This window comes from Lepus europaeus, chromosome 16 (assembly GCF_033115175.1).
Source record: "Lepus europaeus isolate LE1 chromosome 16, mLepTim1.pri, whole genome shotgun sequence".
In the NCBI taxonomy this organism is placed as follows: domain Eukaryota; kingdom Metazoa; phylum Chordata; class Mammalia; order Lagomorpha; family Leporidae; genus Lepus; species Lepus europaeus.
This window is the reverse complement of record NC_084842.1, coordinates 35502868-35518168: the sequence shown is the minus strand read 5'-3', so window position 1 is coordinate 35518168 and position 15301 is coordinate 35502868. Positions and strand designations below refer to the sequence as shown.

The 15301-nt window shown below is 35.4% G+C and overlaps 1 protein-coding gene across 2 annotated transcripts in view; it reads right to left on the bottom strand.

Annotated features, from left to right (window-relative positions):
- GLRA3 (glycine receptor alpha 3) overlaps positions 1-15301 on the bottom strand; it is a 154839-nt gene that overhangs the window by 21134 nt on the left and 118404 nt on the right. For both annotated transcript variants that reach the window (XM_062213060.1, XM_062213061.1), the window contains exons 6-7: positions 7721-7858; positions 2939-3153 (exon numbers count right to left, since the gene is read on the bottom strand). In XM_062213060.1, the coding sequence (XP_062069044.1) occupies positions 2939-3153; positions 7721-7858 (353 nt within the window). The remainder of the gene's footprint in view (positions 1-2938; positions 3154-7720; positions 7859-15301) is intronic.

Here is a 15301-nt window from a genome sequence, read left to right as displayed (position 1 = left end):
TTATTTTGAAAAGATGAACTTGACCAATCCTTTCAGTCAAAGAAAGTGCAACCAAAGAGACTAAAGGAGTTTGAAAAGTCACACTGTTATATCTGATTTCTACTTCAGTTACTGGAGTTTATTGTCATCTCTTCAATAGGACAGAGACTCTTTCTCATTTTTAGCACTTACATGAACTGTAAAATAAATCTGAATGCCACTAGAAATGCTTCAAATATGCATGCTGTTATACTTATTGGATTTTCTTTATATATTACCTTTTTTGACATACTCAGTTAAGGTTAAATTATTTTTGTGACCTTTCTCTCTCTGGTTTTGTGTGTGTGTGTGTGCATGCTGAAGTTTTTTTGTATTTCTATACATCATCTTTCATGTAATCATAAACCTTCCAATTGTCTTTTTGTCTGGAGTTGAAGACCTCTATTTATAACTTCAAACTGGAATCATGAACATAAAAAAAGCCTCAAAAGTGCATTTCAATACAGATTTGAGGACCAAGTTCTTCCTTCCATAGCAAAAGGACATATTTACACACATTTTTATTTTTTAGGGGACCGTATTATGATTCTAGGATATGTATGTATGCTGTGAAGGGAGTTTAAGACATGTTTCAGGATAAATATTCTTAGAATTGCATATACATATTTTATTTTTGTATCAGTTTGATGCCAAAGCTGCAGTATTATCGCATTAAAAAATTTAAGCTTTGTGATTTTATCATATATTTTTCCTAATTTAATATTTAGAGAATATAAATATTGTGTGGATGTCGTATCAATTGGTATATTTCACTGAATCATACCATGTATGTGACAATGCACCCTTCTTTCACCAAATTATAATCATTATCATTAATCCCTCACTTTGATATTGATATCTCTGTTTTCAAGACAAATATTACATATGTGTACATAGTGTTAAAAATTGTTAAATTTTAGAACTAAAAAAAAACCTTATAAAACAAAACACCTTTCAGGGACCTACTACTACTACTGCATACAAAATAAACCTAAACATTATCAAGGACTATAAAATTCTCCAGTATGTAGCCCCATAATGACTGCCATTTTTTCTCACTCTGCTCCAAGAACACTGAAATTATCCAATCTTAAACACAACACAAGAAATTATTCAACCTGAAACATTTTCTGACAATGGGATGCATATGACACCCTCTTTTGTCCACCTAATGCAGGAACTGCAGAAATGTAAAATTGCTCCAAGTTCCAAGGATTGAATCACAAGAGTCTCTTGGTTTGGACTATTAAGTGTTTGATTTATCATGCTACTGTAGAGGTCAATATGATAGAAAATGAGAGGAATCTCAGCTGTGAAGGACTTCAAATGAGCTGTTTAAATTATATTCCTAGAGATTCTCTTCTCTGAATGTTATTTGACTAATTTTCCAATTCCTTCAAGTCCTACAAGATTTGCATTAACAGAAAGTTTGGACAGCACAATAAACAGTTACCATAAATTAATATTTCATTGCTTCTATTTCCTAAGTTTAATTTTGTTTTCCTACCTGCTAGAAATTGTCACTAGATAAATAGTGATTGTTTCAATGGCAGGCATTTCAGGGTTCTTTTGTGAGGTTAAAAACAGCAGACCTTAAGGTGCATGGTTTTAGACATCTATTTTTAAATGCAAGCATGTTTTTCTAGTCATCACATAATCAGAATTATATTATGATACCATATTATATCATGTTTATCATATGTTCTATTATAAACAATTTTCTACATTTTTGAATGGCATCAACCAATAGGTTAATTCTTGCTTCTCTTGGGTTTTTAGTGTATGCCTTCCTAAATTCTTTTTTTTTTTTATTAGACAGGCAGAGTTAGACAGTGAGAGAGAGAGACAGAGAGAAAGGTCTTTCTTCCATTGTTGGTTCACTCCCCAAATGACTGCTACGGCCGACGCGCTGCACCGATCCGAAGCCAGGAGCCAGGTGCTTCCTCCTGGTCTCCCATGGGGGTGCAGGGCCCAAACACTTGGGCCATCCTCCACTGCCTCCCTGGGCCACAGCAGAGAGCTGTACTGAAAGAGGAGCAACCGGGACTAGAACCTGGAGCCCATATGGGATACCGGCGCCACAGGTGGAGGATTAACCAAGTGAGCTATGGCGCCGGCCCCTGCCTTCCTAAATTCTAATACAAGTGATTACATATGCTCAACCTCTTAACCCTTAGCTGTCACAAAATTCAAGATATGTGGTCAACTTTTCTCTACATTTGAAGTTCGGAACTCAAAGTATCTGGGCCTCAATCCCCTGCACCTTAGCAGGAAAGTGGATTGGAACTGCAGGGTAGCCAGGACACTTATACAATATTTGTGGCAGTGTTCTTTGTACGATTTTTTTCTGGGGGTAACTTTGGCAATACACCTCAATGCTCAGAAGTTCTAGCTCTAAGAGTGTATATGAAATATGTGTAAAGCAGCATATATATATATATATATATGCATGTGTGGGTCTGCTTATAAACATATATATGTATACCTATATATGCATATAATTAACATTGATTGTAAAAATACTCAATGTAGTGTTAGTCTTGAAATTGAAAAAGTAAATTATGGCATATGCACACAATGGAGTACTATGCTACCTTTAAATCTACCATGTAGAATCAAATAAAATAAATGTTTTTATATATTTTTAAATATTTAAAAATCATAGATCAAATAATTTCACAGTGTGCAAGACTATTATTGATATTTAAATAAATAACACAATGTGAAAAGCAGATATCACTGCTCTGTATAATTTTTCCTTCATCTATTTTAGTGTTTTACAAGTTTTCTACTCTCTTTACATACTACTTTTAAAATCAGTAATAAATAGTAAAATCCTTTTGAGAAATATCTGACATCAGAAAAAAAGATATTTTGAAGTATATGTGCAAGTCCATGTATGTTTTTCCAGAACACTTACCTTTGGTAAAGAAGCTCGTGATCCTGAACTCTGTGTGGTCATAGTCAGCACTGTGGTTATTCCCAATGCTACCCTGGCTGGAGCTGCATCCATGTTGATCCAAAATGAAACCCAGGACAGAATAACAATGAGGAGACTGGGAATGTACATCTGGATCAGATAGTATCCCATTTGTCGCTCAAGATGGAATCTCACTTCTATACATGTGAACTTTCCTAATTGGTTGTAAATAAGTATAACAATTAGTAAAATAGATCTTTGTTATGGCATCAAGTATTTTTTAATTTCATTTTCATAATAATTTTGTCTTAAAATATTTCATTATATTCTAACTCACATATTCAGGTTGGTCCCTGAAAAACATATTTTTTACTTTTATTTTAGCATCTAGGGCAATATAATGAAACAGTGTGCTCTTTGAGGAAATAGTACTTCACATTTGACTAGCACTTCAAATTTGACTAATTACTCCAAGATCTATTGTTTCACTTGATTCTAATAATTGCTTCTGAGGCAGACTAAGGAAATGAATACTTACCACATAAAAATCTGTTCTCATTGACTGTTTCTGGTGCTGTAAAGTGTATAATTTAGAATCTAGAGTTATTTTTTCCAGAGAACTTTATTTCTATTTATTTTAAAGTAAGTGTTAAGAAATAAATATGATCATATATGAATGGTTCTGTAAGTAATAACACAAACAAATAACAAGTATGTTATTTCCTATTAATAATTTTGTGAATAACAAAATCAAAAAGGTTTAATTTGTTTTATGTACTTATGACTTTATGTCGCTACTGTTTAGTTCTGCCATAGGATATAATAAATATCAGAAAAAATTAATTTTTAATTAAACATGAAGTTGATATATCTGCTAATCTCCTGGTTCTACTCCCTCCTCTATTATCTCTATTACTTTATGTCGTCTGTTATCTGTCCTTGCTCTCTCTCTGTTGCTCCCTCCCTATCAAATAATTGAATATTTTTGAAAAGCTCTTCTAACTTACCCAATTCTTTCTTTTCTAAGATTTTAAAATTTATTTATTTGAAAGCAAAACATTTGGAAGGTGGTGAGTGAGAGCCAGAGCAAGAGAGAAAGAAAGAGATCAATCTTTTATCTGCTGGTTTACTTCTCAAACGGCTGATGCAACCAGGGTTGCGTAGGAGAAAAACAAGAAGCCCTGGAACTCTATCTGGGTCTCCCATGTGGGAGGCAGGAACCCAAATACTTGGGCAATATTATGCTGTTTTCCTGCATTAGCAGGAGGCTGGATGGGAGTGGAGTAACTAAGACTAAGACCTGCACTCAAACATTGAATTATGGTATTGCCAAGTGGTGGCTTAACCCATTGCACCATGTTATGGACCTCCAACTTCTGGTTTTATTCTATCTTCTATCTTCTAATTAATTTGGAGCGATGAGATCAGAGTTAATCTTCTGCTGCTTAAGAATGATTCTCTGACCCAACAGTGAAGAAAAGATATCAAAGAGCATATAAAGGAAAATTGCTAATGTATTGCTAGATTGAATCAAGTGGAAACCTATTGTATCTTGGGCCACATGTGATTTCAGAGCTGATGCAAGAGCACTACCCATTCATGAAGGATAGATTTGACTTCTGGACTTAGAAGTGTTATAAAGACATGTAAGCACTAGGAAATTTGGATTCCACTTTTAATGAATCTTATGAACATATTTAAAATGCTATTAAATGTAAATATTTTAAAATTTTCATTTAAAATACTGAAATAAAGTGGAGCAAGAATAACTGAAATATTTGCTATAACTAATAATTCACTTAGTAATCTCATTATATAAGTAGTAACCAATCCTGACGACTGGTTATTTGGATAACTTCTCTGATTTTATTGTGATGCTCAAGAAAAATACAAGCTATCATGTTTTATTGAAATATGTGTTTTTATGAATAGTGCTGGGAAAAAAAGTATATAGAAGAATAGTCACAAACACACAGTTCTTATGTGCATGTATGTGTGTGTGTATACACTGTTTACACATGGAATGCGTGTGATTACAAAGAGAAAAAATGTACAAAACCCACCAATTTTTCATTAACATAAAAAACAACAAAACCTCTCAGTTTGTCAAATTCATTTGTGGGTAACAGCATTTTTTTTTATTTGATAGGCAGAGTTATAGACAGTGAAAGAGACAAAGGTCTTCCTTCCGTTGGTTCACCCCCCAAATGGCTGCCACAGCCGGTATGCTGCTTCGATCCGAAGCCAGGAGCCAGGTGCTTCCTCCCAGTTTCCCATGTGCGTTCAGGAGCCCAAGCACTTGGGCCATCCTCCACTGCCTTCCCGGGCCATAGCAGAGAGCTGGACTAAAGAGGAGCAACCGGGACTAGAACCGGCGCCCATATGGGATGCCGGAGCCGCAGGCGGAGGATTAGCCAAGTGAGCCACGGCACCAGCCCAAGTTAAAAGCATTCTTAAAATCAGTATATTTCTTTTTTTTTTTTTTTTAGGAGAAAAAGGTACTTATAAGTGTGTTTTTAGTGTTTTTGTTTTCTATTTTGCACTTGCCGTGTTTGAGTCTATTATTGAAAAATAACTAACAAAGTGTTCTAATGTATTTTAGGAGTAAGACTTTGGTGTCTGAAGAAATTCACCACATATTTAATTGAAGACACTACCAGATACTTGGATTCTCTCTATAATTAGAGAAGACTATTATGCTTTAATTTCTTAGATCATACAGTTTGAATTCCCACTGATATCATCTGAAAAACACCTGTTCAATTCTTTGCTTGTATCAGCCATTCACATATGTAAGATTATTTTTCCTTTAAAATATAATAGCTTGGTAGGTAGCTCTACAGTATGCTAACCAAGGAGGGGCCTTTAGATGCTGCATCATAGAAATGTATCCTTAGTAATCCCTGCCTCTCTTATTCTGGGTTAAAATGACATCTCCTTAAGATTAATGTCCACCTGGAACCTGTGAATGCGGTCTTACTTAGAAATAAGATATTCATAGATATAGTCAAGTTAAAATGAAGTTATATTGGGTAGGTTGTGTCCCAAATTAGGTATTTCTGATGTCCTCATAAGGAGAGGAAAATTTGAACACAGAGGCATGAGAATGAATGTCACGTGGCTATGGAAACTGAGACTAAAGTAATGCATCTAAAACGAAGGATATCCAGAAATAGGAATTACGAAAAAGCAGGGAACGATTCTTCCACAGAGTACTAGAGAAAGCTTGATCCTGCTGACACCTTGATTTCAGAATGGGAAAAAATACATTTACATTGTTTTAAGCCACCATGTCTGCAAATTTGTCATATCAGCCCCAGCAAACTAATGCAACACTATAACCCACCTCTAGAGGCTTTTGTCAGTTTTTCTCTAAAAGGGGGTCATGAATATGACTGCCCTGAAGAAGTTGAACAAGGGCGTTGCTATTGACTTGCCTGTCCTTTATATTGTGCTGGGATATTAACCTTGGACTCCCTTATAAGTTAGATGTAAGCTTCACCTTTGAGTTAATAACAATGACTTTTTGATCAGATACTGTGAATTTGTTAAATTCTGGGGACTTTAAATAGTGAAAGGTCAGCTCATAGTTCTGAAAAATGCAGAATCCGTGATATATCATAGTTACTATAATTAAATGGTAAAATAGCAGCTGGTGCTAGCGGGAAGCCATGCACTTGCCACATTGGGGTGATGTCCCAAACAACACCTAGGAATGGAGTTTTAGTGGAATTCACAGCAATATATTATGTTAGAAACATATTAATTAGCAAATATATCGGGGCTAGCTCAACCAGTTGAAAGAAGTAAGCAGATGCGCAGATTTTGTAGAGTTAAAATGATCATATTGAGTTTCTCAGTCTTAATATTTTCAAATAAATATATCTGATAACTACACTCAAGGGCAAAAGCTTCCTATGTCAGTGTGAGTATTAACTGCTTAGATAAAAATACCTCAATATTCCTAAAAAATTTGGCAAAAGGAAAGTTTACAAAAATTTAGGTTGAACTACGAAGAAATTTCTTTGTGTGTGTGTGATAGCAGATGTTTACAGCCCAAAAATAATTTTAAAAGACTTTTATCACTCATATACAAACTAAAGGAATTTTTTTAAACATCACCTTGGTGTAACTACATCAGTTCAGATTCTACTACTATAACAAAATACCTGAGACTGCGTGGCCGTAAAGAAAAGAAATTTATTTAGCTTACAGTTTTGAAGCTGCAAGAGCATGACATCAGCACCAGCTCAGCGCGGGTGAGGGCGCCCTTGTTCGGTCGTAATATAGTGGAGAGGCGGAAAGGGAAACAGCCATTTGCAGGAGAAGGAAAGCTCAGGGGATGGCCCATTTTATAACAACCCATACATGTGAGAAGTAACTGAGGTCCTGCAAGAACTTCCCCTCTGAAGGCAGCACCTATGATCTAATTACCTTCCACCAGGCCCAACTTTTTAAATCTTCCACTACCTCTCACATCATCACACTGAGAACCAAGCATCCAGTGCATGAAGGCTAGGGAGATATATTCAAACCATAACGGTAACTATGGGCTTCTCACAAAAAAATCTTAACATATATAACTGGACCCGTACAAACCAGTTACAGAACAATGTGCAATAAGGTAAAATATATATAAATTGAAAATGCATCCATTTCATGTTCTGTGACCATGACTGAGCTATACACAGTTGAAATAATTAACCTACCATTATACTCAAGAAACATCTGGATATCATAAAATCACAAGTTATAAGTATAAAGACAAGCTTCAACGCGTACCTGTATTGTAATGTTTAGTGCAATATCGTAAATCTTTTTCCTCTTTTAACAGAAATTGGGGTAAAGTGAGTCCTTCTGCCACTTGTACAGGTGCCTCATCTTGCCATTCAAAAATGAGATCATTCATTGTGTACCCAACTAGGCAAAACATAAAGAAAGTGCATTCAAAGGAAAGAAAGAAAAAAAAAAATACGTGTAGTCTCATCAGATGAGAAGATCCAACTCTGTCATTTTACTACTGTACATTCAACTATGCATTGCCTAATTCCATTCCAAAAAGTTTACTGAAGTCTGTATATAACACTTCACAAATAATGCAAGAAAAAGAATCGGTCTAAAAAATGTAATATGGCATGTAGAAACTTTAAGGTATATGCATATATATACTCCTTCCATAGGATGGGCAGCTTCTGGATTACATCAGCAATCTTCATTTTGTTTCCACACCATTAAGTTTCCACTCACCTTCTTTCAAGTCACTGAAGACTCCTTCAACATACTTGAAATTTTTATTGGTTAGAAAATGACTTAAACTAAAACGTTTGTGAAAGGAAAACACCACCACCAAATGCATTTATTGATTTAATTATTAACTCTTTTAGATTAAAGAAATCTACTTATATGTTCATAATCAAAGTGATATTTAAATGCAAATATCTGTTATCCATCAAAAACAAGAGCACAAAGAAAATCCACATGGCATAGTTTGTGAAGGAGAAAATTATTGCACAAAATATCAGTTAACGATAAAATTAACTAATGGACTTTGTAATACGTCAACAGCCTCTGATAAATTAAACTACTTATTTCTATACGGGTGTGATCTGTGATAAGCAGAATTTTCTCCTTTCTTCCTTTTTAGTAAAAAACTATTGAGATGTATGTTAAAGCTACTGCAGAGACAGAATCAAAAGTCAATAGGACCTCTGCAAGTGAGATCCCAGTGGAAAGAACGGGGCCATCAAAGAAGGAGGTACCTTTCTCTGAAGGGAGGAGAGAACTTCCACTTTGACTATGACCCTGTCGGAATAAGATCGAAGTCGGCGAACCCTAAAGGCTTCCATAGCCTTGGCAACTCATGACTAGAGCCTAGGGAGATTACTGACGCCATAAACAAGAGTGTCAAATTGTTAAGTCAACATCAGGAGTCACTGTGTACTTACTTCTCACGTGGGATCTGTCCTTAATGTGTTGTCTAATGTGAAGTAATGCTATAACTAGTACTGAAACAGTATTTTACACTCTGTGTTTCTGTGTGGGTGCAAACTGATGAAATCTTTACTTAATATATACTGAATCGATCTTCTGTATATAAAGATAACTGAAAATGAATCTTGATGTGAATGGAATGGGAGAGGGAGCGGGAGATGGGAGGGGTGCGAGTGGGAGGGAAATTATGGGGAGGGGGGAGCCACTGTAATCCATAAACTGTACTTTGGAAATTTATATTTACTAAATAAAAAAAAAAAGTCAATAGGACCTGTGGGGCAGGATTTCTGTTATTCTGATAAATGAGTTCATTGGTGCACAATTACCATGAAAGTAGAAAGAGAGAGAAAACATGTTGTAGCCTCTGAAGTAAGATGTCAGGCAAAGCAAGGAGAAACTGTAGGTCTACAAAGCATCATGCAAGGGAACTTGTTCCATATAAATTTTCCTGGAAATAACCTTTTATTTCAGAGAAAGACACTTGAGTGATTAGAAATAACTAGCGTGAACCAGGGTAGCATGGACAGAACATAGGGTGGAGAAGGGAACTGATCACTCCTACCCCCCTCAATAACTGGAAGGAATCTTCCAGAGATAGCCAGCGGAATGAGGGCCTTGTATCTTCAGAAGAGGGGTCTATGACATGTACTTAAGCTTCATTTGAGTTGGACCTTACAATAAGGCAGGACCTGCATCTAAAGAATGTGAGGATAGCAAAACAATTCAAGAAAAAGAAACAGCGAAATTATTTGAAAGAAATGACTAAACCTTAAGATTTATAATAGAAATAGTAATAGTTTCATTTATCCAGAACCTGATTTTGTGCAAGAGCAAATGAAACAACAGATAAAAAAACAAAATAGAAATAGAAATAAACAGATAAACAGATTAATACAAGTTATATAATTTTTAGAATTCAGCTTGAAAAAATGACTTTCAAAAATGTTCTGTGGGAAACAAAGAGCAATTAAAATCTTTTGAGCAAGGGAATAATGTAACAAAAATTATGCTTTAGAATAAAGCATTATCCTTTCATGTGATTTGCAAGGTCAAAATTACTTTCACAATCATGGTAAGACATTGTTTGCCTTTATTCCTTGTGTTAACCTTTGCCCTGATGTTGAAAAACCAATGGTAGGTGAATTTTAGTCCTTTAGCACAAATTAAGGCAGTGGCACCAAACTGTGCTGCTGCTTATTCTATTCCTTACTGCCATATCTCTAAACAGGATGCCACTTTTATTTATCAATGTCCTTGACAACTCATGAAGCAGTAAACATCCTCAGTAAAATCAATGCCACTTTATTTAACAATACTTGATCCTGGGTGGAGTAGTAACAATTACTAGATTTATTAAATGTTGATCATTTGTAAAGATCTCAATATCCTGTACTTCCACATGGCATGTCCACATCAAGCACATCGCCGAGTTGCATGCTTTAATTCAACAGTTCTTTCGAGGAAAGTCACCAGTGTTATGAAGTTACAAATTGAACTAGCTGGCATTTCTGTGAAACAGCATTTTTGTTTTATTTATTTATTTTTTTAAGATTTAATTATTTTATTCGAAAGGCAGAGTTACTGATAGGCAAAAGCAGGCAGAGATAGAGAGAGAGAACGGTCTTCCATCTGCTGGTTCACTCCCCAGTTTGCCGCAACAGCTGGAGCTGCACCGATCTGAAGCCAGGAGCCAGGAGCTTCCTCCAGGTCTCCCACATGGGTGCAGGGGCCTAAGGGCTTGGGCCATCTCCTACTGCTTTCCCAGGCCATAGCAGAGAGTTGGATTGGAAGTGGAGCAGCCAGGACTAGAACTGGCACCCATATGGGATGCCAGCACTGCAGGTGGTGGCCTTACCAGCTAGGCCACAGTGCCGGTTCCAGCTTTTTTATTTAAAAAAAAAAAAAGTTTGAAAATTGTGATTACTGTGTATGGATGTTTAGAAGGGCATTTTCTTGAAAATGAAGAAATGAAGCTACCATGTCAATGAAAACAACTGAAAGTATTTGCTTTCAATGGTACATTTTAAACTTTCAATCAAAATTATAATTTTTGAGAAGTATTAGAACAGCTTCCCACAACATAAGGGTTTTTTGATGAGCTATATGATAACATTAACAGATGTTAGCTTCTGCTATTATACAATGAAATATATCAATTGTTTGGAAGATCTGGATATTAAATTAATGGTTTCCAAATGACCAAAGTATAATGTTAAAAAAAAATCACATGTATATAAAAAATTCATTCAAGGTAAAAGATAGTCAAATTAATTCTATTTTAAATATTGATAAAGATATGGTTTCCAATTTCATATCACACTAATCTTTAGGACACTACTGTTTTCAGATACTTTAGATATCTCTTGAGAAAATAAAACAAAGCAACCTCTCATTCTTTTGCATTGTCCCTCCCAAAATATAACTCAGAGGAAATTCTTCAGTTGATCATTTTAACAAAATTGGGACTTAATCTAATTAATATTCATATTTATAGAAAAGTAAGCAGCTAAAAATGTTCAGGTTCTAGTTTACATCACAGATGTCTATGCCACAGTTGTAAAATCTCACATCTCATGTAATTAGGAATGCTTGCTTTGACCACCTTATAAAATACCTTTCCTCCCATCTGTTCTCATTATTTGTTTCCTGTGATTTTTCCTTAGTAGTTATCCTTACCTTATAACTCATTTATTCATTATATTTTTGCTTTTCTACACTGCTCCATAGAATCTAATCATTACAAAAGAGATTTATTATCTTATTGCCAAAATTTTTATTACTTAAATTTTTTAGTACCTAAAATAGTATGTAGCATATAACAAGTGCTAGAAATTTTGAATTGAAAATAGAGAAGGGAAAAGGAGGAAGAGAGGGTGTTTGTGTGTGTTTGTGTTTGTGTTTGTATATAATGAGTTTATGTTGGTTTCATTGAACTTAAGATACCAGCAGGAGACACAGATGTTGATGTTAACAAATTTAAAATTGTCTTAGATGAGGGGTACTCTTAACATTTCATGCAAAAAATGGAATTAAAAGATAAGTTTATTTTAGTACAAAATGTTTTGAAATTCACACTTTTTTAATAATACACATTTTTCAATAATTTTTGAAGGCCCCATGTCTGTTTAAAGTAGTTGGAAACATGGAACTATGTTTTATTTTATTTTTCTGTAGTTAAACACCTCAAATACTTTTTGTAAAATGTTTTTTACTGTAAGTTTTAATGGATTCATATAGTTCACAAATAAAATTCCTTTTTTAAAAATTCTTATAGGGCTATTTATTTTTATTATTTTTAATTTTTAATTTAATTTTTATTTTTCTATTTCATTTTTAAAGATTTATTTATTTATTTGAACATCAGAATTATACAAAGAGAAAGAGAGGCAGAGAGAGAGAGAGAGAGAGAGAGAGAGGTCTTCCATCCACTGGTTCACTCCTCAAATGGCCACAATGGCTGAAGCTGCATGAATCTGAAGCCAGGAGCCAGGAGCTTCTTTTAGGTCTCCCACATAAGTGCAGGCGCCCAAGGACTTGGGCCATCTTCCGCTGCTTTCCCAGGCCATAGCAGAAAGCTGGATCAGAAGTGGAGCAGCCGGGAATCAAAACTGGTACCTATATGGGATGTTGGCATGCAAGCAGCGACTTCACCCACTACGCCACAGCACCAGCCCCTTATTTTTCTATTACTAATTTTATTTTTTGTTTTTATTTTATAATCATAAGTTTAAACTTACAATAAGTAAATAGTTCAACTAACAGTATGAAGAAAAGCAGACGCAAGGGTTGTAAACAGTCATCAAATCTCAAAATGTGAACTTCACTCCAACACATTACATTTTAGATACTCTATTAGTTACCACAGATCAGGGAAAATATATAGTATTTGTCATTTTAGGACTGGCTAATTTCATTAATTATAATGGTTTCCAGTTGCATCCATTTTGTTACAAAAGAGGATTTCATTTTCTTTTTACAGTTGAGTAGTACTCTATAGTGTATATATAAAATAATTTCTTTATCCAGTAACAGTTGATGGACATCTGGGTTGATTCCATATCTTAGCTATTGTGAATTGAGTTGTAATAAACAAGGGGGTACAGATAACTCTTTCATATGCTAATTTCTTTTGGTTTGGTAAATTCCAGGCTGAATCATATGGTAGGATCTATATTCATATTTCTGAGGCATCTACGAACTACTTCCACAATGGCTGTATCAGCTTATATTACAATCAACAGTGGATTAGGGTACCTTTTTCCCCACATCTTTGCCAGCATTTGTTGTTTCTTTTTTTTTTTTTTTGATGATTTAAATAAAGTTAAAAAATCTACTCAATAAAAAAAATCAGTCATAAAATACAGTCAATCTCTGTAGAGCAAGGAAATATAAACAAAATACAATCTGACACAGTAATAGTTGTTGTTTCTTGATTTCTGTGTGAGAGCCATTCCAACCAGGGTGAGGTAAACCCTCATTATGGTTTTGATTTGTATTTCCCTGATGGCTAGTTCTCTGGAGTATTTTTTCATGTGTCTGTTGGCCATTTGAATTTCCTCCCTTGAAAAATACCTGTTCATGTCCTTTGCTCATTTCTTAACAGGATTGTTTTGTTGGTGGTGAATTTCTTGAGCTCTTTATGGATATTAACCTTTTATAAGTTGCATAGTTTGCAAATATTTTCTTCCATTCTTTCAGTCGCCTTATCACTCAGCTGACTGTTTCTTTTGCAGTGCAAAAGCTTCTGATTTTGATGTAATACCATTTATCAATTTTGGCTTTTATTGCTTGAGTTTCTGGGTCTTTTCATAGAAGTCTTTGCCTATGCCAATATCTTTCAGTTTCCACAACATTCTCCAGTAATTTGATGGTATCAGGTCATAGATTTAGGTCTTTGATCCAATTTGAGTGGACTTTTGTGTAAGAAATAAGGCAGGAGTCTTGTTTCATATTTCTGTACATGGAGATCCAGCTCTCCCAGTAGCATTTGTTGAAGAGACTGTTCTTGCCTCAGGGGTTGGTTTTAGCTCCTTTGTCAAAAATAAGTTGGCTGTAGATGCGTGGATTGATTTCTGGAGTTTCTATCTGTTCCATTGGTCCACATGTCTGTTTTTGGGCCAGTGCAAGGCTATTTTGATTATAATTGCCCTGTAGCATGTCCTGAAATCTGTTATTGGGATGCCTCCAGCTTTGTTTTTACTGTGTAAGATTACTTAGCTATTCAGGATATCTTGTGTTTCCTCACGAATTTTAGCACCTTGTTATTTTGATTGGGATTGCATTGAATCTATAAATTGCTTTTGATAGTACAGACATTTTGATGGTATTGATTCTAAAATCTATGAACATGGAAGATTTTATGAGTTCCAATAATCTCTCAGTGGAGTCTTTTCGATTCCTATGCATGGAATCATGTCATCTGCATTAGAAATACTTTCAATTCCTCCTTTCCAGGATTGTTGTTACGGCTTCCTCCACATTTTTTTATTTGATCTACTGAATTCTTCATTTCTAATATTTCCTTTTGATTTCACTTTTAAGATATCAATTTCATTGGAAAAATTTTTGTTCATGTAATGTATGGATTTCTTTAATTCATGGATTTGCTTCTGATTCTTCTGAGTAATCCTGTGATTCATCTTCTGAATTTCCTCAATCTCTTCATCCTCACATTATAATTTTGAAATATTCTTGTGTTCCTTTGTGGGTGTCATGTTGCCTTCCTTATTCTTGTTTCTTGAATTTTTGCATTTAATTTTAGCCATTTGTGAGGTACTTTTTGGTTTTTCCTCTGATGGCTTCTATGAACTATGCCTCTGTGGCTTAGTGGAATGTCTGCACTTTCACTGAATTCCTTGAGGTGTGTGCTGGGCATAGCCAGGGAGCTCTGGTCAGTGCTCCAGGGTGGGGTGCATATCCAGATTGGGTGTGGTAGATCTCCTCTTACTAACAAAACTGGGGGAGTGGTCACCTCGTTTGGAGGGATCACACCCTTGCCTCCTTTCCTTCTAGGTGGTCATCGCCTAGGTGTTAGCCCCCAGTGGATGCAACACTCACCTGCACTGTTGCATGAACCTCACAAATCTTCTGTGCAGTCCTCACTCTGAGCACACATTTCACTTCAATGACCTATCCCATGTGGAGCCACACACAGTGATGACCAGAGACACAGCTATATCCTGTACACTATTGTGTCACCGCAGAGTCCCCTTAATCTTGGCACACAAAGCTTCCACACAACCACTGGTACAGAGGGTCTGTTCCAGCCTGTCCAGTCCACAGAGAGACAGATATTCTTCAAGCCATCTGTCTGTGGGTGCTCCACTTAGGCAAATTGAGCCTCAGAGCCTGGGTATGCAGGGGGCACCTTAC